Consider the following 26,368-nt stretch of genomic DNA (forward strand, 5'->3'; position numbering starts at 1 on the left):
TCGAGCGGAGCGGCTGAAGCAGTCGAGCCTGAGCCATCACCCAAATCTACCCGTCTTGACTACCCGGGCTAACTTTAGCTACATGTGCTGAGGTCGAGGGGGAAACTGATCTCAACTGCAACAATGCCGACAGTTACTTTACCGCCGAAGGAGAACGCTCTCTTCAAGAGGATTTTGGTGAGTTGGTTGTTAAAGAGTTGCATAACGATAGGTTTCGTCAACACAGACAACTGACTAGTTTTAGGATTAATCGGCGGCACTCTGTGTACCAGTGTAGCTCTCCGGCTGCTAGCGTTAGCTTCAGTGTCTTAGCAAAATGGCATCATTGAATGGGCTAGCTAGCCCGGCCCTGACAAGCGCTGTCACCGCAACGCCAAAATGGTTGTTCGTGATTATGCTGTGATTTTGACAGACGTGTTGTGGTAATTAAAATGCAGAACGAATAAAAAGTAGGTTGGTGCAAGTTTAAATAGCCAGGCAAGTTAATTGCAATAGGCCTCGGCGCTTATAATACACAGCAACCATTAACGTGACGCTAGTTTCCACGATGGCCAATTAGCTAGCCACTGTAACGGTCATATATAAGTTACTGTTAAGTTAGCTGTTTCTCAGACTACCTCGCATAACGTTTGACATCTGTTTGCTGTTGCTTGTCTGCATATCGGGTGTTGTAAACGAAATAGAATTGTACGTTTGATTTTTGCTAGACGTGGGCCATGCTAACAAGCTATGCAACTCAGCCCACTGACTGGCCATTTGACGTTAGCCAATCAGCTAACGCTAGCTACCTAGCGTGAGGTATCTTGGTATAGCCGACTTTGTGTGATTGTCAGTCTTAATCCATCTGTTTGGGACCTCGGTCTGCAGATATTAATGTCACCGGTATAGGTTAGAGTAGGACAAACTGGCGTGAAAACGAGAGGAAGTACGTGGTGGACCGGTGTGACTATCATCAAATCTGTAACTGCTTCAGGCCTGCCCTGCTCTGGCAGCTTGCTATCAATCCATCCATCCATTCTTCTCGTCCATGTTTGATTCCTTGTGTCGCTCCACTGTTTATTTGCTATCTGCGCAAAGTTTTATGTGGGTGACAGGTGTGGATGAAGTCTTAGTTACAATATGACAGTAGCTGAGTTGTGGAGGAGCTCAGCGTAGTTTGTCGCATGTTAAACAAGTCTCGCTCTTCTTCTGCCATGCTTATTGGTTGACAGTGTGTGGAGTACGTTGGCAGTGACCAGTTTAACGTCACTGACCAGTTCAGATAACCTTCATTGTTTTGAAAGGCAGGGGCTCTGCTGGGGATTGGTAGATGTTTATCAGCACATTTGGCAGAGGGCATTAATTTACTCTACCTCTGGCAGGACAAACAGACCTGTGACCTGCACCTGATCTTGAAAAGTTAGACCCTGTATTTGCTGCACACTTAAGAGGGAGTACTGCTTGAACTGTTGTTGGCCCACACAGTTTATTGTGTCAGACTGGAATTGTGTTTTTCCTATTTCACACTAGAGTTAACCAATAAACTTTAAAACACTAAATTTTCTGTGGAACACAGAGTGGAATATGTGCTAAAATGAGGTGTTTGTTAAATCACTTAATAAAGAAGAGCTGAATTTTTTTTGTGTGTATGTCAGCCAGTAATACAGGAAACATTTAACAGAAAATTATAGAAGAGCCATTCTCATTCATGCACAGCACTGCTTTTTTAATGAGTCTACTGGTTCTACAGTCTTGTGGTTGTCTTAATTTCTGCATAAGCATCTAACATGAGTAAATAAGTATAGACTGTTTCAAACTTGACAACATCCATCTATCTGTTTTCGCCCGCTTATCTGGGGTTGGGTCACAGGGGCAGCAGGCTGAGCAAAGTGCTCCAGACAAACCTGTCCCCACCAATGCTTTCCAGCTCCTCCTGAGGGATCCTGAGGCATTCCCTGGCCAAATGAGATATATAATCCCTCCAGTGTGTTCTGGGTCTACCTCAGGGCCTCCTAACAGTTGGATGTACCAGGAACTCCTCTAATGGGTGTCTGGGAGGCATCCTAATCAGATGCCTGAACCACCTCAACTGGCCCCTTTTGATGTGAAGGAACAGTGGCTCTACTCCAAACTCCCTCCAGATACCTGAGCTCCTCACCCTTGCTCTAAGGCTGAGCCCAGCCATGCCACAGAGAAAACTTATTTTGGCAGCTTATCTGCAATCTTTATCTTTTGGTCACTACCCAAAGCTTATGACCATAGGTGAGGGTTGGGACATAGATGGACCGGTAAATTGAAAGCCTTGTCCTTCAGCTCAGCTCCTTCTTCACCGTGATGGTCTGGTGCAGGGCCCACATCACTGCAAATGCCATGTCAAACTGCCCATCCAACTCACATTCCATTTAGAGTTGGGCGGTATCCAAATTTTGTTACTGTTAAACCTTCCCCACATTTTCCCGGGGTGTACGGTATTACTGCGACTAATTAAAAATCACTTTGAAGGGCTCAGAGGGAGTCGCCAAAATATCGGTTTGAGCCTATACCGTTCAGAAACAGAATAGCAAACATTACATAGGCCTAAGAATACTGAAAAAATAACAACAAAACATGTACAACATTAACAACTTTCATTAACAATTATGCAAATGCAGCAGTCAACCAAACAGAATGAAATGATAACAAATTGTCTGTGGGCTACAGTCCACTTCCAGGACAGCAATCGACACAAATCAATTAAATTAATACACAGCCCTATAGCACCCAATACTTTAAGGCTTATCAAATAATAAAAAAGTAACAATAAACAACAAAGGCAGTAACGATAATGTGTGCTATACAGCGTATCCTGAGACCGCGACGGGTACTGTCCGATGGTTTATTTTTAGAACCTATCAACATAAATCAAATACATTAAAAGCACAGCTCTACAGCATCCAGTATTAGGGCTTATCAAATAAGAAGAACAGAACAATAAATAACAAGGCATGACTGAAAATGGGCATATATAATCCTATCCTTAGAAGCAACGGGAAATACTGTTCGTTGGTTTATTTTTAGAACCTACCTTTAGTTTGAAAAGTTCACCCTCTCCAAGTCCCAACGGTTTTGCCCATCAGAACAGGCTACTCCTCATTGAAAATGACATAAAAACAAAGTATAATGATAACTATAGCAGCATCCTATGCTTCAAAACTATTCAAGGTTTTTTTGCCAGAAAATCCAGCATGTTTACTTTTTCCAGCTGGAGCAGGGCACATAGTGGATTGACAACTTTTGCCGCGGTGCTGAACACCCTCTCTGATGGAGAGCTCGTGGCACAAACACACAGGTACTTTCAGGGAGCCCTCAACATCAGAGGAAAACGCCTGGCTCCATCACATTTCCACCTGAGAAGGAGGTCTTCGTCTCCCTGAATAACAGCCCCGCGACAACAGGCAGTTATCTCTGCTCCTGCTCGCTCCTGTATGGTGCCGACTGGACCTGCCACCGCATCGGCTTTTCTTTGAAGTAGACTGCCCAGAGTCATTGTTTTTGGGTGGTTCAGGTTGCGCTTCTCCCTCCTCCACTCTGATGGCCACTGGACCTGCTGCTACTGCTTGCAGAAGTTGTTAACTTGTGTTGTTTTTGGGACCAACTCCCTTGATGCTCGGCTTGCTATCTTTTCTTCTCTTTCTCACGTCCGAGCTGTCACGTGACGACGTCACATCCAAAAACTTTATCAAATGTCATCTCCTGACAACAGTTAAGGGCAGTTAGAAGAGAAACATTATAGCTTACTATTAGTTTTAAATTGCAACGGTGTTAAATTGAAAACTCAACCACTCATACATAGGTGCTGGACAAGTGCTCATTATTTAGGCATTGAAGAAATTATATTTAATATTATGTTTGGCCCCTATAGACCTATATGCACAGCAGATTTTTTTCTTTTTTCAATGACGGCAATGAAACTGATACCGTTGCTATTTTTAGATACCACGGGATACCTTATTATCATGTTATCGCCCAGCCCTAATTCCATTCTATCTTAATTTGTGAAAAAGACCCTGAAATACTTGAACTCCTTCACTTGGGGCAGTAACCCTCTCCCAGCCCAACTTGATAACATAAACATTCTAAGTGGGTCCCCTTGTATTTCCTGTTGGAATGTTTTGCAGTCTATGTGAAAGACACCAGAAGACAGGAAGTAAACATGGACCCAAGCTGTTGTCTAGCAATGTGATTCCAGTGAAACAGTCTACAGACCTTATCACATTGTTAATTTACAACAGCTTCTGGGTAGAAAATTCTTGTGTCATGTACAAGAAATCAAATAGCCCTGAGCAAATGCTGCCTTAATAAGTTCCCAGCCTCCTAAAGAGGCCCACCAACAAAAAAAGAACCAGTATCAGTTTAAGTGTAAGCTATATTAAGAATATTTTCACTGCTTTACTTTGCCATCAGACAGTCTTTTCTGATGGGGAATTAAAACCGTTACATCAAAGCCACCAAAAACAGTAACTTAACCTAGCTGAACACTGTGTCACTGGTCTACCACTGCCTCGATCAGTTGGTGTGTAAGGAAAAGTGAAGCAAATATTCAAATACATAGTACACTTAAATTATTTTTTTAGGTGGCTAAAATGTGCTTTTCTGCAGCCCCTGTCCACAGCAGTACTTTGTTTAGCGTCCATGCCGGTTGATTTGGTCTATCAAAAATGATAGCCAAGCAGCAAACTAAGTGCACTAGAAAGGTCAAATAGGTTGGACCACATTGTTTAACTATAAATCTTGAAGCGTTACAGTTACAGCTAAAAATGTTAACAGAAATAAAAATGTTTGCCAATTTTGCATATCTTCACAATTGTAATCAACTGCCAGTTCCTGCAAGTAATTGTTGCTGTTAGCAAGATGTCACATTGATTTGGTCTATAGAAGGCACATATTGGGGTTTAATGTCACAAAAAAAAATTCAGCTAAACATCACTGTTGAACACTCTCTGTAATAAAGTGAGTTGACCTTTAGTTCTTATTACTAGTTGTGAAGAAATCTGAAAGCACTGCATCTGGTGGAAATTGTTGTGTAAATGAGAAAGCCCAGATTAAAATTACTGTCATTACCCTCTCTGCAGCGGGGTTGTGATATGAGATTTGAAACCGTTTTCTCTCCAGCTGTAGACAGAAGTGGACCACACCCCTATTAATTTTTGCTTACCCTTTCTAAATGCATTATAAGAAGTTGGCAGGTTTCCAGCTTCTGTATGGCAGCAGAGTTTTAATGAAATTCCATTTCCTTCAGTTGGGATGGGGAAATCCATTCCCTTACTCTAGCCTAACCTAAAGTTGGACTTTGCATCATCAATCTCATTGAAATAGTTAAATAATTTTCATCAGTGTCTCATTGGAGTCTTGATCGGGCATGAAAAGTTTGGTGCTGTATCTGAATTTGCAGGGAAATGAATTAGGGATGCACCAATTGTGAAATTCTGGGCCAATACAGAAAAGTACAAAAACTACAAATCTAACAGGAGTGGGAAAACTGAAAAGTCCTATGGCGCCACACAGTGCACTGACAATATTTGATCCTGACTTATGGATATCCCTGATACCTGTAGCAACATGCCTACAACAAAGTGGAGCCCCTTCAATTTTTTGTGCAGTGCTTTGCATGTAGTGGGACAGGTTTCGTAGAAGGGAACTGAAGCCCTTTTTAGATAGGTATTGTGCAAATTTGCAGGAAAGCCCAATCAGTCATTTTTCAGCATTGGCAGTATAAAAACAAAATCGGGTAGTGCGGCAAAATGCTGCCTGCCTACTTTTGTTTATACAGAATGCGCCTTTTTCGGTTCAATGGGGGGCGTGAGCAAGTAACAAAACGTGTAGCTCAGGGTGTGACGTAACCAGTGACGTGGGAGGGAATCCGCGGTGAGTCAGTCCTTCAGCAATTCTTGTAAGTCGGCCTGTTCTTCACTGTTCCTGTCATCTGACGCTAATGGTCCCTTAGTTTGCGAGGACAAGGAGGGCGCGCAATTCTTTGTCTCCCCAGTTGCTCATCTTTACAGTGTCTGTCAGGTTTGTGTTTCCCTCTTGCTACTAGCTGCTCGTTAATTCCTGCTATCAGCTGTTTCCTGTTTATCCACCGCCAGTGGCTCGCACATGCAGCATCATCAACAGCTCCTCCCACAAGTCTTCAAAAGCCCCTCCCGTTGCGGAAAGGCTGCCTTGGTCTGTTTAAACTAAAAGGGTTCCGCCGATATGACTACCCTACGAGGCGGAAAATTGGGCACCTTGGATCGACTCGCCAATCCGGCCCTGTGTGTCTAAACGCTCGCAGCTTGCAGGCAAAACAGCCCAACATTTGCGGAAAATCTGGCAGTCTTCAAGGGGCTTGAGTCTACCTGTTGAAATGATTTATCCATGACTGTCAAGATGTTTTAGGGGTAGTATTTGGCATTGTCCTGTTGAAAAATAAATGATCGTCCAACTAAACGCAAAGCGGATGGGATGGCATGTCGCTGCAGGATGCTGTGGTAGCCATGCTGGTTCAGTGTGCCTTCAATTTTGAATAAATCCCCAACAGTGTCACCAGCAAAACACCCCCACACCATCACACCTCCTCCTCCATGCTTCACAGTGGGAACCAGGCATGTGGAATCCATCCGTTCACCTTTTCTGCGTCTCACAAAGACACGGCGGTTGGAACCAAAGATCTCGAATTTGGACTCATCAGACCAAAGCACAGATTTCCACTGGTCTAATGTCCATTCCTTGTGTTTCTTGGCCCAAACAAATCTCTTCTGCTTGTTGCCTCTCCTTAGCAGTGGTTTCCTAGCAGCTATTTGACCATGAAGGCCTGATTCGCGCAGTCTCCTCTTAACAGTTGTTCTAGAGATGGGTCTGCTGCTAGAACTCTGTGTGGCATTCATCTGGTCTCTGATCTGAGCTGCTGTTAACTTGCGATTTCTGAGGCTGGTGACTCGGATGAACTTATCCTCAGAAGCAGAGGTGACTCTTGGTCTTCCTTTCCTGGCTCGGTCCTCATGTGTGCCAGTTTCGTTGTAGCGCTTGATGGTTTTTGCGACTCCACTTGGGGACACATTTAAAGTTTTTGCAATTTTCTGGACTGACTGACCTTCATTTCTTAAAGTAATGATGGCCACTCCTTTTTCGTTAGTTAGCTGATTGGTTCTTGCCATAATATAAATTTTAACAGTTGTCCAATAGGGCTGTCGGCTGTGTATTAACCTGACTTCTGCACAACACCACTGATGGTCCCAACCCCATTGATAAAGCAAGAAATTCCACTAATTAACCCTGATAAGGCACACCTGTGAAGTGGAAACCATTTCAGGTGACTACCTCTTGAAGCTCATGGAGAGAATGCCAAGAGTGTGCAAAGCAGTAATCAGAGCAAAGGGTGGCTATTTTGAAGAAAGTAGAATATAAAACATGTTTTCAGTTATTTCACCTTTTTTTGTTAAGTACATAACTCCACATGTGTTCATTCATTTTTTTGATGCCTTCAGTGAGAATCTACAATGTAAATAGTCATGAAAATAAAGAAAACGCATTGAATGAGAAGGTGTGTCCAAACTTTTGGCCTGTACTGTATATTTATTAAAGTGTAATGCAATTCACGTACAAATGGAAGCTATCTCATAGACTTAGAATGATTTCTCTATATATACACAGGCAGGGCGTGGTATGCTGGAGTGGCCGAAAGGGATATATGCGCTTCACCTTTCACGTTTACCTAGAACTTGCCGTCACTGGAGACAGAGAAGGTGAAGCACAATCCAGGGCGCTTCTGCGTGAACCTGCTTTGTACTTTTATGATTCTGTCGCACTTTAAATGGAGGACCACACATATGTTTTGCCCCATAAGAGGGAAACCACGCCACCAAATAAAAGAAAAAGATCAGATAAGCGAGGACGGGACAAAATGCGAGTGAATATCGGCGTTGCTTATTCCAGGTGGGAAAAAAACTCCTGTGGAAGGACACTCTGGAAGCGCATATATTATAATCATACCAACCTACATTTGCCGCACTGTGCCGTGACTATCACATAAAACGTGTTATTTTAGCATTACTGTGCTAATGTTTGCTTGTGTTACCAAAACAATTAGAAATAAAACACTACTAGCATAACGTTATATCTCACAGATAACCTATATCTCACTGGTAAGCTATAGCATATTGTAGTGTCCGCCAGGACATGTGGAAAGTATGACACAGTTATTCGGCAAATCACTGTTTATTACTGAACAGTACAGGTTACTGTTGGCTGTAACTACGCCAAAACAACCAACAAACAAGAACTTAGCTGTAACTCCAACTGTGCACTGCTGCTCTCTCCTCCAGCTCGCTCATACACACACCAGCACCCGCAGTCACACAGCTCTCATCCCTGTCACACTTGCACTCCGCCCCCCTACCTATACTCATTCAATCCCAAACATGCCATTAACTCACAGAACATTGACATTATAACAGAACATTTACTGCAGGGTCGCTACAATATCGTAACATGGTTTAGATTCCTAAATAAACATTCACCTCATCGCTAGATAGGCCTACTCCTGAAAAACTTGAAAAACTCATGGATGATGCCATCTCTGTCTGCACAAGGCTTTCTGTCCTACGAGGCCACCGTCACTTACCCGACGGGAGGGGTGAGGGAGTGAGCGCGAGTGAGCCTTGCAATCTAGAATTTGACCACTGATGTCACTGTTACTCACCATTTTTACACACTGAGGCTTTAAGAAAGGAAAAAAAAAAGAATGCATCCAAGTAGGATTGGGTCGGTATTTTGGAGGGGGGGGGGGACATTTTCACCACTTGGGGGTGCAATTGACTCATTTAAAATAAAAATGACCTTAGGACAACAGAGTGACAGTAACAAATTGTTTCTTTCATTCCTTACAAATAAATTTTGCAACTTACTCAATCAGTGCAAACAAGGCTTGCCTCCTTCGTCTGGCTCAAAGCCAAAGTGTTGCCATAGTGGCGCATTCTTTGATTTCTTTGAGACTAAATTGTCCGCCATTATCGACTCCCCGTCACTACAAACTCCAGGCTACAGTAAAGGCCTCGGTGCATGCGCACTCGCACCCCCCCCCCCATCCTGCTCGCTGTGCGCTTGGTGAAGAGGCAGACACAGGTGCCCACAGACTTGGGCGTACTATGAGCGGAGCGGACTCCGTGTAGAAATGTCCGTCAAAAATACATGCCGAACAGTCTTTTGTGTGACACTGGTGTGCAAAGCGAAGTTCGCGCGGTCGTGCTTTGCGTGCACAGGGCTTGCGGACGTCCACTTTTACGGGGCGGACCTCTGCGTAGTCCGCCCAAGTATGCAGTCCGGTCGGTCTCAAAAAAAACAAAAAAACCCCAGTCCAAGACAGAGTACCGAACCGAATTGGTATTACCGAGAACCGACCCAACCCTACACCCAAGTTGTCTCATAAGGTTTTTTTTTTTTGTATTTAAATAGTATCCAAAAAGCTTGTAATGTTACTAAATTTACATTAAATATACTATATCAGTATTGGTGTGCACTAGAGTCTGTAAGCTTGCATACTGCATGTGTAACATTTTGAACTGATACGTGTTGTACACATTACTAACAGGGAACATTGTCTCTTGTAGCCGTGTCAAATTTTGTCTTGAAGCACAGGGTATGACAGTTTGAGCCAGTGACTAGTTGAAAATCATTGTGAGCCTCAAAGTGAGCATAGAAATTGTTTTTCTTACTTCATATAGACGAATCAGCACTTGACAGGAAGTGAGATGGCTGGATTGTAATCTGTAATACTTGTTGGACTTTGCCACGACTTTCTTCCTACAGTCTCCTTTTGCCTCTTTTACTGCTTTTCTTACATTGTAGGTTGCTGCTTTATGATTTTCCAGATTGCAGTCCTCATTTGTAAGATGTGGTGTGTTTGTTTATTTCAGATATTTCTGGTAATTCATGGTTTTTGATTATTTTACATCTTAAATCCACCACAGATGTCTTGCCTCACTGGGGCATGTCCCGTAGTTTGTTCTCAAAAAGATAGCTGCATGGTCACTTTTGTCAAACGGGGGTAGTAATTCTGCTCTGAAGCTGCCTCTTAACAGTGTATTGCAGGGATCCAAAGTGTTTGTACCACAAGGAAGAACCACTTTGGATGGAAGTTAGACATAACCTTTATTTTTTATTAAGGTTTTCGAAAAGAAAAAGCTCTAGGGTTGGGCAAACAAATTCTACAATGCAGGGCCCCAGACTGCGAACAAATTGTTGCATTTTGCGACATGTCTGACCTTTAAAAATGAGAAAAAATGTGTTGTGGGTAGGTTGTACTTTGCAGATATTTTATCAAAAGAGACAAAGCAGCCATCTTCAACAATGTGCATAAGACATTACCATTTTTATTTTTTTTTTTTAAAGATACTTTGGGGGGCATTTTTTGCCTTTAATTGATAGGACAGCTGAGCATAAAGGGGGAGAGAGAAAAGGAGTAACATGCAGCAAAGGGCCACAGGCTAGAGTCAAACTCGGGCCGCTGCAGCATTAGCCTTGTAAATGGGGCGCCTGCTCTATCCACTAAACCACCAGTGCCCCAACATAACCATTTTAAGTTTAGCCTGATTGAAGTCTCCAGCAACAATGAGCACAGCATCAGGATTACCTGTCTGTCTGTGAATTCCCTTTATAGAAAGTGCAGTCTACATTTGATTGACAATAATCTAGATCAGGTAAGCAGTAGGGCTGACCCAAAAAATTGAAAGCTTCGAAGCTTCGCTTGATGGCAGGGGATTCGATTGTGGAGAAAAAAATTTGAAGCTTCAGTGCTTTTTTCCTAGTTTTTTGGGGGAGGCCTTAAACGCAATACTAACCCCCACCAGTCCGATACTGACAGCGAGCGCACTCAGAGCTGGCAGACATGTCCAAGAGGTCATCAGATGTGTGCTTGCACTTTAAAATATGCCTCAACAACCCCCAGAAAGCAGAGTGCCAGATTTGCCAAAAGCAATTGGCATATCACAACTCAACAACAAATTTGGGACATCACTTGAAAAACGTAAGTAGTAACTAGTAGGCCTAATAGTATGGTTGTAGTACATGAGCCTCACTTGGCTATAATAGCCTATATATCATGTAATTAAAAACGAAAAAATCTCCGACAAGAAAATAGAAAGCCCGACGCACAATGGAGACCTGCTATTATCCTGCTTGAACACAGACTAAATTCTTTCAACAATGTGACTCAAAATAACGATAAAATAGATTTTATTGATGTAAAATATGCATTTTCCAGTTCCACCGGTCCGCTCTGAGTCTGGTGTCAGAGACACTTCTGATGCTCTGAGTTGCGCATCTGTTTGATTGTGCTGCAGTATGTGCCGAGGGTTTTGATTTAGTGTTCAGTCAGAAGTTAAACACTACTTATCACCGGCCATTGGTGTTTTTTCGTTTGTGACTATTTTTATCTTAATTCTACTCCCCAGTCGTTATCGAATGCTTCGAATTAAAATCGTTCTGAGCTCTGAAGCTTCGAATGTCCATAAATGGATTTGAAGGTCAGCCCTAGTAAGCAGGAACAGGAACTGTCACACCAGTTTCTGTTTACCATAAAGCACACGCATCTTCCATTTTTGTTCCCGGAGTACTCTGTTCTGTCAAATGGGTATATGAAGAAAGAGTCACCTGGTTGGATGGCGATGTCCGGTATTCAGGATTTATCTAAGTTTCAGTGAAACAAAGCATATTACAGTTCATATTTTTTTTTCAGCTGAAAACTGATATGGGTGAAGTAGCTTCCCTGTACATTACTGTCATTTCAGTCAGTCAGGGTGGATAAAGAAGGACAAATACACCAAATAGTACAATAAAAAAAAAAAAAAAATTGGCCTATGTAATAATTTAAAAGTTGCATACATCAGTGCATGTACACAAGTTTTAGAGCCCTGGTTGAAAACAGCATTAGTTCTGCCTGTGGCGCTGATTAGCTAATTGTTAGTCCCCTTGCGGTGCTCATTGGATTGATGGATTGTCAGCTGAGAAACTGTTGTTTCATGCCACGATGTCAGACAAATCAGTCAGCCCTGTTGAGTGGACGGATTCAGGTCTGGACCCAGGCAAGCAATCCTCTACTTAGTTCATCTGTTCATCTAGTTCATCTGTATAATTTCATAACTGACCTTGGCCCTCATATGTGAAGTTGACGTCATCTTTTCTCACCATTAATGAAGTTGATGGTGGGACAACAAAATGCCATCTGCCAGCTTAACTTTTTGTATCTCTCTCACTCATGCAAATACACACGAACAGTGAACGGCTTAAAAAGAGAGGTGGGGTTTATTGTGCAGCTGCATACTAAATACAATTTTAGGGCAGAAGCTTTCGTTAAGGCGGTATGATACTGTATGTTGTAGTGAAAAGTCTTTGTCAGCATTTAAGCTCAGTGGTGTGCAGAATGCCGATAAATGTTAACTTTTTTTTTTTTTTTTGGAGTACATCTTCTGATATTGTTCTGCTGTTGTAATAACATTGTGGGTGAACAACTATGATCCACTCTGAATATGTGACCAGAACTCATAAACTGTGAACAGGACTTAAATGTTATTTGTCCTTTACGGCGTTTTAGTTTAATCTGGTGAATGCTATACCATATAGGTCCAGCTACTGTTCACATCCTGTCCCAGGTACCAGCTTATAGTTCATCAGCAAGGACCACAAAAAAGTAAAATAAGAAGTGTAATTTTCGTAATATTTCTTCTCGCTAAGTTGAGCTAGTTGTTATGAGTCAGAACAATGCTATGAACTCCAGGATCAGTGTTACAGTGCTTCTGTCTCTCTCTGAAATTAGTGATGTGAGCCCCTGAGACCGCAGCTGGTCCTTTGAGAGGGTCCCCAAGAAAATTTGTGTTATTGACAAATTGTAGTGCGAAACTTTTTTTTGGTGTTACATGGTTCTAATTATGGTTATATTCATGTACTTTGAAAATGTAGATCTGTAGGGCTGCTCAAATATGGAAAAAATCATAATCACAAATATTTTGGTCAAAATTTTGCAATTGATTATGCGGCACACGTGAGGACTTATCTTATTTACATGACGGCATGTCATTTCTGTCTCTACATGGTCGCGCGTTTACAATTCTCTGCTCTCTGTATCACACACACCAGAGTTTGGCCCTGATGTGCGCACACACACATGCAGACACGTGCGCGCACACACGCACAGACCAGCCTCTCTCGCTCTCTCTCTCTGCCATTTTCCGCACGCTGTTTTTGAAATCTTCCGCAATCACTTCCCCCTTACATTATTCGTAGTTCACCTACTTGACTGGTTCGTAGAGTGAATAGAGGAGAGGAGGGGAGGGGGTGGTATTGCGCATGCGCGGCTTCCATAGAAGACAAAATAACATCTCCAGGCGTCCTTGACCAAAAATCTCTTACCCTTGAGTTCATTAATTTTGAAATTGTTTGACCTCAAAATCATAATTGCGATCACCAGACGATTAATTGCACAGCCTTAACCATCTGAAAATTAAACATAAAGTCCTGCACGTTAAAGCATCATCTCGTCATTATTAAGATGAGTTAAGCCAGCATCTCCTGTCACAGCAGATGCTGGGAACTAGAGCCCCATTTCCACCAAACACTTTTGGTATGGTACCTTTAGAACCAAAAGTAACCCTTCAGACATGGCACCTAGACCCTAGTGTTTCCACTGCAAACGGTACCCTTAACTGTGGGTGGGTTTATTGTCACTCACTGCTCCATCCAGCACTCACTGTATTTCCTCATTATCACAGATGGAGGTCTGCACCTGATTTATAGACCACAGAACAGAGTTAAACGCCGACATTCTCAGAACAAAATAAAACAGACTGCAGTGTGTCTCTCTTCATGGGATATTTAAGAATAGCGGCTTTGCACATTTAGTCCTTTTAAGGTAAGCTCAGGGTTTCGTGTTGCCAGCCGATGCTACACAAAGCTTTTTTTCTCCTAGTGAGGATTAGAATATATTCTCTCACTTAACCCAGCTGAAATTAATATATAAACACTTGAAGATCCACTCATTAGTAAGTGTATGTCATATAAAAACTGAAGTAATGGTCAGAGTTGTCATATGGAATATTTAGGGTGCGTTGAAGTCGCCGGCAGTCAGCCGAGTGAATTATGTTATTTTTTACTCCGACTACAGCTTCAGCAAGAGGCAGAAAAACATAATTTCATTTTATATTCATTTTATAGTTACAGTCTACTAATAAAACTCTCTACAGTGTCAACAGTGGTTACGTGAGCTTCAAAACCAGCCATAGCGCAGCCCTGAGGAGAGGCCCATCTGCTACTGACGAATCAACAGACTGCAGTGTTCACAGCTCCACCTTTTAGTACCAGATCTGTGTGCTAGCTACCCCAACAGAAGGGGCACCAAAAATGGGAACAGTACAGAATGGTTCCATTAGTACCCTCCACAACTTTTCACAGTGGAAACTAGGGTTGTCATGAGAACCGATACTTTGGCACCAAGTCGATACCAACACACAAAAAATACGTCGGTACCTGTTTTTATTCGGTACCGGATACAACTTTGCCCTCAGCGGGCCGTGTCAATTCCTTTCAGACCTGACGGGGCAGTATACGCACATCAGTCTGTGCCTAGGACGAGTGCCGAAGAAGCCCAGTTTAAACCCAACTTTTTTTAAGAATACGACCGTGGACATTGAAGGCTGATTCTCGTCTTTCTTTCCATGGCAAGCCTTTGTCATGTGCCTCTTAAGTGTCGAGGTCCCCGTTTTGCTGTCATATACCAGCATTGCGCTGCACGTGGTACACTCAATGAAGCCAACACACGCGTTGTCACCGTCGATCACTCACATGTGCGTGGCGAGAATCGTGGAAATTCACTGGTATTGGTATCGACTACTGCAATTATGGTATCGTGACAAGCTTAGTGGAAACAGAAAAAAGCGCACCAAACTGAACTGTACCTTACCATACTGTACCGTACCGTACTGCTCAGTGGAAAAGGGGCTTAGGATTACAGGAATGTCTGTTGCAATATTAAGGCTGCCCTCCCTCCCCCAGTTGACCAAGCGTTAGTCGACTAGAGAGGTCATTAGTCAGCAAGATTTCATTTGTCGCTTAGTTGCAGAAAAAAAAACACATGTTAAACTCTATTAGCAGCTGCACCTTGTCAAATAAATCATAACCTATATGACTGGACCATCAGCATCAGCAATCAGACAGGAGTCATGTTACTAACCAACACAGCTGACAGATATCTTTCTCTTTTTCTATAAATATTCAGTCTGATAAATATGGAAGAGTTTACCATTTTAGTGCAGGGCTACCCAGAGCTTTACATCTGTTCCATGGATGATAGGCCTACACACTTATAAACAGCATCTGGAAGAAGATCAGCTCTGCACTCAGGATTTCAGGTAAATAGGCTGTACAGTGCTTGTTAAGGTTGCAACCTCAGACACAACCTGCCGCCATGCTCTTGAAAGCTGGCACAAACAAGGCACAAGAGCAGCACCTAGTGTTTTCCAGGCAATTAAAGAAGCAGCATGTGTACGGTCCCTAATTTATAGGGCTGGTATCTGCTCTTATTACACAGGCTAGTTAATAACATGTCAGGCAGGAAATCCAAAGTGTGGAATCATTTTGAGAAGGTGAAGAGAGCTGGGCATGATGGTAATAGGGCAAAACACTGACGCATCCAAAACACAAGTTTCATTCTTAGTGCTTTCTGTGACATGAGAAATACTGTTGGATTTGTTGTTCACAATGTAGCCTAATTGGGGAAAATAAAAGGATATGACTCAGGACACATTGATAGTGAGTTTATTGCATCCTTTCAGATTTAAAGATTTTTCCTTTTTTATTTATTTATTTTGGCTTTTCCCCTTATTTGACAAGACAGTATTAAGGCATGAAAGGAGGAGATAGAGAGGGGATGACATGCAGCAAAGGGCTGCAGGCTGGAATCAAATGCGCAGCTGCTGCGGCAAGGACATTGCCTTTGTGCATGGGACGCCTGCTCTACCAAGGACATTGCCTTTGTGCATGGGACGCCCGCTCTACCAAGGACATTGCCTTTGTGCATGAGAAGTCCGCTCTACCACTGAGCTACTGGTCACCCCTCCTTTCAGATTTCAAAGCATCAGGGACACAGGATGCATACCTAGAAACATGACAGGAAATATCACTCTTGTTCTCTTGACTTAATGGGGTTTCTGTCTTCTTCTTTTCACAGCGATGTTACGAACACAAGCAGTACAGAAACGGGCTCAAGTTCTGTAAACAAATTCTGTCCAACCCTAAGTTTGCTGAGCATGGAGGTAAGCAGCAGACATACAGATAAAAAGATGGATGGAAAATTTCTTGTATCAGTGGGTAATGTACTGTATTTCTTACTATATGCTGTACCATTGGCTCTGTAGAGACCCTGGCGATGAAGGGACTGACCCTGAACTGTCTGGGGAAGAAGGAGGAGGCTTATGACCTGGTGAGAAGAGGCCTTCGCAATGACCTCAGGAGCCACGTCTGTATCCTTAATCATGTCACTGCACGCATAGTTTGTTAGTAAAGGAGAGATGCTCTAAGCTGTTGTCACTTAAGACCTCTGGCTGGTGTGTCTTTTATAAAATGTGTGAATGTGTGTGATGCCACAAGATATCATGCCACACATGCTCTTGTCTTTTGTGGAGTATAGTCAGCACATCCTCTTTCTATGTCACTATGCATATTTATAATGCAATATGTAGAATTCAAATACTTTGCACCCAAATGCCAAGACCAGGACCTGAATCAGTAAACAACACTACTAAATATGTATATATATTGGTTTTCAACTGAAAAAGGTTGTCTGGGGCTTTAGTTACTCTTTAAGTGATTGATACATTATAGACCAGTAAAACCAGTTCTTGCTTTCACCAGGAGAGGCTCATTGGCCCCAGTGACCCCAGTAAGCACAACATCTCTGTGCACTTCTGTATATCTTTTTAATAGTAGTCTGATAACATCCGATGGAGTAGGTGGTTCCTATCTTCCTTAACTGTGCGTCCCAGGCTGGCATGTGTATGGCCTACTGCAGCTCGGATAAGAAGTGCGATGAGGCTATCAAGTGTTACCGCAATGCTCTGAAGTGGGACAAGGACAACCTGCAGATCCTCCGAGACCTGTCGTTGCTGCAGATCCAGATGAGAGACCTCGAGGGCTACAGGGTGAGGACTGTCCTGAGAACTATGAGTGGATCCTTTCTAGCTCAAATAATTATTCTAAGATAGGTGTTGGATTATCATAATGAAAACCCACTTTCAGTCTTCCTGGCCCACTCAAGATCAGGACACAGGGTCAGCTGTAGAACAGCACAGCCTAGAGTCCATACCAAGCTGTGAGAAGCAGATTTAAGAAATATAGCAACTTTTATTTTTAATACAAGAATAACGACTTAAGTCATTTGTGTAGAAAAAAAACCCTCAACACACACTACCATCTGTCGCTCTGCCTTGTCCAGGATGCAGCATTGCACTGACTGAGGCAGGAATCAGGTAGCAGGGTTTCACAATGTAGAACACCACCCATGGGACACAGCCTGGGATTTAGATGCTTATTTGGTGAGAGGTATGAAACAGAAAGATGAAAGGATTAAAAATATGTATGAGGGAGGTAAAGGGAGGGGCTCTGAGTCAAAATGCGTTTTTTCAGTTCTCTTAGCCAGCTAGTATCAACGTGGTTTTAATACCATGACTCGGCAAAATTTCTCTTCTTCGCTTTGTGCTGCTATCCATTACCTTGTTTTCTAATCATTTATCTCTCCAGCTACACATCACGTTACAAATCCTTTGGGCCACATATGAGGATTAAGTAGAGGGGACATAAGTTGAGTCTTTTTCACCCTGTTGGTTCTGATGGTAAGCATGGCCAAATAAACCTGTGTTTACATTTTTTTTTTTCTCTGTAGGAGACACGGTACCAGCTGTTGCAATTGCGTCCAGCACAGCGGGCATCCTGGATCGGCTATGCCATCGCCTATCACCTATTGGAGGACTACGAGATGGCAGCAAAAATCATTGAGGAGTTCAGGAAAACACAACAGGTTAGAGCCCATGATGGCTTAACATTTGTCTAATGTATTCTGTAGTCCATCTTTCTAATCCTTCATACACAAGGTGAGATATGGTTATAATGATCGGGACTGAGAAACTGATGGAACAGAGAGTAATGATTTATGAAGCATTTTGTGTATTAGAGATGCTGTTCAACGCACTGCAGTGTAAGATGAGTAACAGGGTTGCCCAAATTTCATGTTTTTCATGTCTGACTTGGTGTTTGATGCATCTCAGTTACAGTGCATGGTTTAGTCCTTCCTCTCAACAGAGTTGAAAAATGGGTATTGTTTCTGTCATCTGTGTATCGGTCACAACTGCAATAGAGCTTACTCTCTCAGTCTCTCTGGCTTGCTCCTGATAGGAACAGTCTGCTTCCTGTCTATGTGCCATCTATTTAATACAACAACAAGCTTGTGTCACTAGGCAACTGCACAAATACACGAATAATGATGGAGAGTTTCCTGAATTGCACAGTTACACCCAGCAGGTCCAATAGATTTTCACTGTTGCTAGTAGAAAATGTTGATTTCACTAACAGTCATTTCTTTGACCAGACGTCTCCAGACAAAGTGGACTATGAATACAGCGAGTTACTGCTGTACCAGAACCAGGTGCTGAGAGAAGCAGGCCTGTACAAGGAGGCCCTGGAGCATTTATCCAACTATGAGAAGCAGATCTGTGACAAACTGGCTGTGGAGGAGACACGAGGTGGGTCACAGTGCTCCATACTTACTGACAATGTCACACTGAATCCAAAATCTTTGAAATCCCTTGTTAGAACTTGGTGGTTCATCACATCTCAGGTCAATCAAAGGGTAAACAATCCAAGGCACACTGTAGGGTTTGTGCAAAAATTAAAAAGTCTTAATTTTACATGGCAATATAGATAAAAGAGACTAAGCATCAGGGTCATTGTCTGCTGTAGCTTACATACCTGTCAGGTGTGTACCTGTCTACAGTGTGTCTTGGATTGTTTCTAAAGAAGACTTACATTTTATATTTTTCGATTGAGAGTAATGCAATTAGGTCTTCGCAAGATGGAATAAACACAGTATACCTTAAGTATCCAAAGAGCACCTGTATGTGACTACTACTAAAACCCAGCAGGGCTCCTACTTCTTAGTCTTCACTACTGAAGGTTACTGTGCCTCAGATGGGCAAAGGCAAACACAGACTGGAGCAGCTCCAGTGAGCGAGCAGAGCTGTGAGTCGAACGTAACAACACAAAGCTGGTTCTAAAATGAGAGTAAATTTGGGGTTATCTTTCACTTTAGCGGGTGAGCACTGAAGGAGAGGATGGGCATGAAAGTGACATGCAGTTAGTCTTCTTTGTTGCACCTGTAGGTGCCTGCATTTAGCTTCGTTAGCTTGCTAAAGTATCAGCTTTTCCAGTACAACAGAGGTTTGAAATAAAGGATATTGGTCTACTTGATTATTAATAATTGGTTTTGGCGCTGAAAAAAAAATAGTTTGACCTCTAGCAGATTTTTGCAGAAACATCCAGCTCTTTCAGCAGGCTGCTTTGCCCTTCATTCTGGCAAATACTTAAAAACATGACAGGCAATTTGATGAGTTAGCTCTTAAAAATGTAGTTGCTTAGTACCTGCTGTGCTTTAGAGAATCTCACAACTGACATGACAGTTATGTATTTATTGAGTTGTACTTTTGCAAGATTCTAATTCATATTGTGTGTATAGTGTTGCTTATCCAACCTTTTTATGAATTTTCACTAACTTTGGGTTATCAGTTCAATTTGAGCAGCTGTTGTCTCTTTTATGTACGTTGACACCGGAGCTCTTCTGTCATGTTACTACAGGAGAGCTACTGTTGAAGCTGGAGCGTCTGGATGAAGCAACAGAAGTCTACCGTCGCCTGCAGGAGAGGAACCCAGAGAACTGGTCCTATTACCGCGGCTTGGAAAATGCCCTAAAGCCAGGTATAACAATTTTTTCCTTTCTGTTTAAAACACCAGCATTGTCATGATAGACCACTGACTATTAAAATATCCACATGCATTGTACAAGCAACAATTGTCAACACTACTGAATGTTTCTGGGGGGGTGGGGTTCGCCAGGCGGTGTAGAAGAGAGACAAAAGATCTATGAAGATGCCTGGGAGAAGTTTCCCAAAGGATTGGTTCCTCGCCGGCTGCCCCTCAACTTCCTCTCTGGTGTGGCCAAAAATACATCTTACTTAAACTAAAATGTAACTTAAATTTCATCCATGTGTTAAGGAATAAATGACAAAGCTAGGAGCTGTCTTCACCTTAGTTGTTGAAGACGTTATTTTGGTTCCAGGTCTTTTTTTTTTTTTTTTTTTTTTTTTTTGTGTAACTCCACTTGCACTTCCACAATCATTTTTGACCATGAGTGAATGATCTTCTCCATCTCACCTTATTCCTCTGCAGGTGATAAGTTCAGAGAGTGTCTGGACAGGTATCTGCGAATGAACTTCAGTAAAGGCTGTCCGCCCGTCTTCACCACCCTCAAATCACTTTACAACAACAAAGAAAAGGTGACAGCACTGCTGCTATTCATGTCAGATGACCGTGCTAAATCTAAACCACACTGATACTTGTTCCTCAATTTATTTGAAACCAGCTTACATAATGCACTATAGGAAGGGAGGTCAATCTGAGGGAAAGATTCCAGTGTTCTAGATCAAAGTTATTCACTTGCAAATGTGTACTCCATTCTGCAGGTAAGGTAATGTGTCCTCTTTCTCTTTGCAGGTGGCAATAATAGAGGAGTTGGTGGTCGGCTATGAAACCTCATTAAAAAGCTGTAGAATGTTCAACCAGAATGGTGAGGAGAACATTTATTAATCAGGAAGATGATAATGAATCTGATATCTTTCTAATCAGCAGTATTGAGTGTCATGTAGTCAGTGTAGCACAATAGACAGTTTTTTAAAGTTGTAATCCTTAATGATTTATTAAAGAAGTCAGTGGAAATAATTGCATTCATAAACTGATTTCATGCTGTACGTTGCAAGAAATTTTCCACACAACTGCAGAGCACAGTGAAGGTGGTTACCTTGCTCAGGAGTTGGAGGTGTGCAGCTCTTAATCTAACAGCTCACTTAGGTCGCTCCCTCTAGTGTCAATACTCCCTGCAAAGTTTTAAAACAAATCTACTAAGAAAAATGCAAAAAATGACGGTATAATTTTGTAGATGCATTTTTGATCAATGATTAGAGATAGTTCTTACCCTCGTAACAAATACATTGCCCTTCGTAGGAGTACCCTTAAGCCTGATTTATGGTTGGGCGCCTGACACTTTTGAAGAGTTGCTCGACAGAGAGCAGCGCAATAATTTGAATTTATGCTTTGGCGAAAGAGTTCAGTCATCAACCAGAGATGCCCTGTGATTTTTTTACAGTCTGTCTACAGTCTATTTCTGTTATTGTTTAGTGAAGTGTAATGTGAACAGACAGCAGTTTAAAATGACACATATATCCCACTGTATATGTTTTTTAACTGTTAACCGTATTAATTGATTGATCAGCTCCCAATCTGTCTGCTAGCAGCAAATTCCCCTTACTCTTTATGGTGGGTTGGGAAATAAAATCAGTGAATCAATGTTGATTTCTTCTTGTGGTGCTGACGTGAAAAATATTTTTAGTTCAGTAATTATCTGTTGTCAGTCAGCCTGGTGAAGGCAGTTTGGCCGCTCTCTGTCCTCTCAGTTCTGCAGGAGTTGCTGCTGACAGGCGGCTGCTTCTGTGAACAGAGACACTGAGTACAGGTCGGAGTCTGTGTGGATTGAAAACTGCCATCTCCGTGGCAATGATAGTAATACTACCAATCACATTGTGCAACAAAATATGACGCGTTTTCCGTGGCATAAAAAAAAATCTTCAGGTTCTCAACGTGAAAGAAAAATGTGGAGCGACACATTATTAATATTGAAAATACATCATTTCTGTCAAGCAACACTTGTCAAAAGTTTTGAGCGCCCAACCATAAATCAGGCTCAAATGTGACACAGTAAAAAAACCTTGCTTTGCAAGAAACTTCATCTCTGATATAGCTGTGGTAGAGTGAACAGTAAACTGTGAGGCTGATTTCAGTAATATAACATTAAACAGTAAAACTGAATCACTTGTTGCATTGTGCATTGTGCATAGTTAGGTAATTTAAAACCATTGCTGGAATGGCAGATTGCACCCCTAATGATGATAATTAAGAGAGGTAATCACAGTATACAGATACATAAATGTTTACCGTAGAAAAATGCAGACTTAAAAAAAATGTCCAAAACCAAGTTTGATTTCATAAAATTCTAAGAATTATAATCAACGCTTCTCATTCGTGGTTATGACAGGTTTAACTGTTGTAGTGTTTTGTGCATAATCCCAAAGACCTAAACTAAGACCTAAACTAAGACAATATGCCCTTGCACTGTCACAGATGACGGTAAGGAGGAACCCCCGACCACTTTGCTCTGGGTGCAGTACTTCCTGGCACAACACTATGACATGATTGGCCAACAGACACTGGCGCTAGAATATATCAACGCAGCAATTGAGAGTACGCCTACGCTCATCGAGCTCTTCCTTATCAAAGCCAAGATTTACAAGGTAACATACACCACACATTTGCACACTCATTTACTGTTACAACTGAGGAGCAGGGTGTTGCTGTGCTGTTGTCATGACTGTTGTGTTGACCTTTATCTTCCTGCAGCATGCTGGGAACATTAAAGAAGCTGCTCAGTGGATGGATGAGGCCCAGGCTCTGGACACTGCCGACAGATTCATCAACTCCAAGTGTGCCAAGTACATGCTGAAGGCTGGCATGGTCAAAGAGGCCGAGGAAATGTGCTCCAAGTTTACACGGGTAAGAGAAACTGTCTGTGGATGTGCACAAAAGTACACACTAACAGCTGACGAGCTGAGGGAAATGTGAAAATGGCATAACAAAATCATGGCTGTTTTTTCTGTGAAGTCAGTTTGCTAAGAACTAGTATAAAGTGGAGACCTCATGATCGTTATGTATTACTGTCCCACAACCTAGAATAACTGAAGGCGGAATTCTTTTCACTTACGTTGTGTTTCGCCAAGGATTTTTTTTAAAGCAGCAGTGCTGAAGTCTGTGACTTTTATTTTATGCAGCAGAAAATATATAGGGTTTCTGCTGACACGGGCTTTACACACATACTTGTACACAGTTGTAGATGCTAGGAGATAATAGAACAATAGTCACGCATCAGGAAGATGAAAACACTGAATTTGTCAAAACAGAAGCCCATTAAGTATGTATGATTGTTTAAAATTTTAAAATATATATATTACAGAGCATTGTATTAAAAGTTCTTAAAATATCACAAATATTTTAATTAACCTCAAAATTTATCCATATTGCTTGTTTTACACAAATTGCTTTCACTAGTTGGGTTAATTGTACAGTTCATCATTTGTTCTGCACTGTTACTGTAACACATTGAATATAATATGAAATATCCATAAAATATGTCACTTTAGGAATATTATACAGTAGTGTAAAAATTTTTGGGACACTCTTCAGATTTTGCACAATCTCAAATATTTGCAGAAAAATCTTTTTTTGTGTTTCAAAAGGTGGCTGCATCAGACAGACACAAACAAATGCATTTTTTTGTTTATTAACAAGAAAAAATAAAACTAAATTCTTGATAGTTTCAACATGTCAGTTCTCAACATTGTCGGTATCAAAGTCAACAAATAACAGAAAATGTGTTAAAAACTGAACAAAAAATAAACCATCACATCATCAAATTAATATTTAGTAGCCCTGCCATTGGCACGCAGTAGAGTTCTAATTCTTCTTGAATTACTGCTTTTAATTCTTCTAAATTCTTTGGTTTATGCTTCGAAACAGACCTTTTGATAATCCACCACAGATTTTCAATGGGGCTCATGTCCAGGGATTGAGCTGGCCACTCTAAGACCTGGATATTGTGCTCCTGCAGCCAAGTTATATGGTGGTATATTTATTTATTTATTGCATTGCACTGTTCTCTTTTAAAGTGTTTTAACTTGAAACAGTATTTCATTTTATGTACCTGCATAAGAATGACAAATAAAGTGAACCAACCAAGTTCTACGTGTGGCAAGGGGCATTATCTTGCTGAAACATCCAGTTTTTACCTCGACGGAACAGTGCACGCGCAGAAGGGAGCATGTGGGTTTCGAGAATGGTACAATACTCTTTAGAGTTCAATGTGCCATCACAGACAGTGAGATGACCAACACCAGCAGCACTCATGCATCCCCAAACCATGATACTGCCTCCACCATGCTTGACAGTAGGTACTGTACCTGCTGGAGATAATGCTTCACCTGGCCTTCTGCGTACCCTCACATTAGTAGGAGGAAGATAAAGCTGGAAACTGGACTCATCTGACCACAAAATCTTCTTCCAATTCCTGGCTGTCCAGTTCTTGAGTGCCTGGGTCCAACGATGCCGGGCAAACCTATGACTCATTGATCAGAGGCTTCTTGATAGCCTTGTAGGATCTTAAGCCATGATCTAAAAGTCGGCCACGTACAGTGCGGGTGGAACACTGGACACCAGTTTGGTTTGACCACTGCTGCTGAAGCTCCTGTGATGTCATTTGGCGGTTTTGCCTGCACATGCGGATCAGGATGCGGTCATTTCTTGCTGAAGAAACCCTTGGACGCCCAGATCTTGGTTTGTCTTCCAAGCTGTTGGTTCATCTGTATTTCTGCAGAGTGTATCCAACTGCTGAAGGACTGCATCTGCACTTCCTGGCTATCTGGCGGCAGCTGTACCCTTCCTGGCTGAGAATCTTTATCTTTGTGTTTCTTGCATTAGGTTCCTTGTTTTAGCCATTTTTGTATCTGTAGAACTTTCAAACATGCTGGCTTTACATAGACACTTGTGTATCTTTATGGAACCAATCAATTTAATTTTAAGAAATTGAAAGTCTTTAATGGCTTTTTTTTAGGCTATGACTATACTAAAAGAAATTGCACTTGGGGACTTAAGAGTGATTCTTAATGCAATATATCACAAATGCATGGGGTGTCCAAAAACTTTTTTCCATCACTGTAGTTGCGCGTCGGCTCAATGTAGAGCCTATGCCATAGCCTACACACATGGCCTTGTGGTGAGACCATTGCGAGCATTTATACCTGGGTGATGGTGTGTCAGTGGTCGCACTGCAGAGAAAGCTGCCTGCAGCAACACACAGGCCAAGCACTCAGCCTGTTCAAAACAGACATGTTTTGAACAGGCACTGCTCTAGTAATAACAGATTTACAATAATACAAAATGACTGTTCACCCTATAATTTGTTTATCGGAGACTAGGCATTTTGCAGTAGTTGGCATGGTTAATTAGCTTGTCCCTGTTATGCTGTTTACTTTGTTCAAGCATGTGTTTTTTTTTTTATTCTCTGTCGTTGTCCAGGAGGGAGCGTCAGCAGTGGAGAACCTCAACGAGATGCAGTGTATGTGGTTCCAGACAGAGTGTGCACTAGCCTACAAGGCCATGAACAAGTTTGGGGAGGCCCTCAAGAAGTGCCACGAGATTGAAAGGGTGAGTCCTCAGTATCAGGGATTCTAGTTGATGCATTATGACCAGGCCCTCAGGAAAGCCGTTCAGCCTTGCAGCCATTTTTTTTCCAGTGGCCACTCTCACAGTATTGCAGTGAAAAAAAAATCCCCTGTGGCCAAAAAGCATTTTTCCCATAGACCAACATTGTAAAAGACACATCTGTAAAGCTGTTGACAGAACACCTCAATCTGGTAAATTTAGTTTTATTCTGAATTGAGTTTTTTTCTGAATTTGTTAGCCATGGTGGTTTTATAGTTGTTAAACTTACTTGTAATAGAGAGATACAATCTAAAAATCCTTGAAGTCATCACAATGTAAAGCCTTTGAGCTGGCGGGGCCAGTGGGAGAACCACTACTGTGTATATTCAGTGGGCACATACCACAGAAGTAAACCTGGAAGCAAGAGAACCTTTTGGTGTATGCGCCATGTTGGTGTCTGTTAAAATTTATAATTATGACATGCAATTTTTGCGAGGCTCCTAAGACTCCTTAGCCCCCCACATTAAATATTTTGTATGTATGGGTCAAATTCTCAATTGGTTGTTTTTTATTACAGCTTCCTCATTTTTCCCCTCTCTTCTCAGCATTTTGTGGAGATCACAGACGACCAGTTTGACTTCACCTAGCGGAATTTCACTCATGCAGTAGGTGTGGAAGTCAAACTGGTCGTCTGTGATCTCCACAAAATGCTGAGAAGAGAGGGGAAAAATGAGGAAGCTGTAATAAAAAACAACCA

The 26,368-nt window shown here is 41.9% G+C and overlaps 1 protein-coding gene across 1 annotated transcript; it reads left to right on the plus strand.

The window, feature by feature from the left end:
* On the plus strand, nucleotides 1-26,258 carry LOC125885633 (N-alpha-acetyltransferase 15, NatA auxiliary subunit-like). The gene is given in 15 exon segments (XM_049571307.1): nucleotides 1-177; nucleotides 16,214-16,298; nucleotides 16,401-16,505; nucleotides 17,028-17,052; nucleotides 17,054-17,183; nucleotides 17,924-18,058; nucleotides 18,626-18,779; nucleotides 19,888-20,007; nucleotides 20,146-20,241; nucleotides 20,479-20,585; nucleotides 20,803-20,875; nucleotides 22,483-22,652; nucleotides 22,759-22,911; nucleotides 25,486-25,614; nucleotides 26,217-26,258. Coding segments are annotated over 15 exon segments (1,578 nt in total). The 5' UTR covers nucleotides 1-123.
* The last annotated feature ends 110 nt before the right edge of the window (nucleotides 26,259-26,368 follow it).

This window comes from Epinephelus fuscoguttatus, linkage group LG3 (assembly GCF_011397635.1).
Source record: "Epinephelus fuscoguttatus linkage group LG3, E.fuscoguttatus.final_Chr_v1".
In the NCBI taxonomy this organism is placed as follows: domain Eukaryota; kingdom Metazoa; phylum Chordata; class Actinopteri; order Perciformes; family Serranidae; genus Epinephelus; species Epinephelus fuscoguttatus.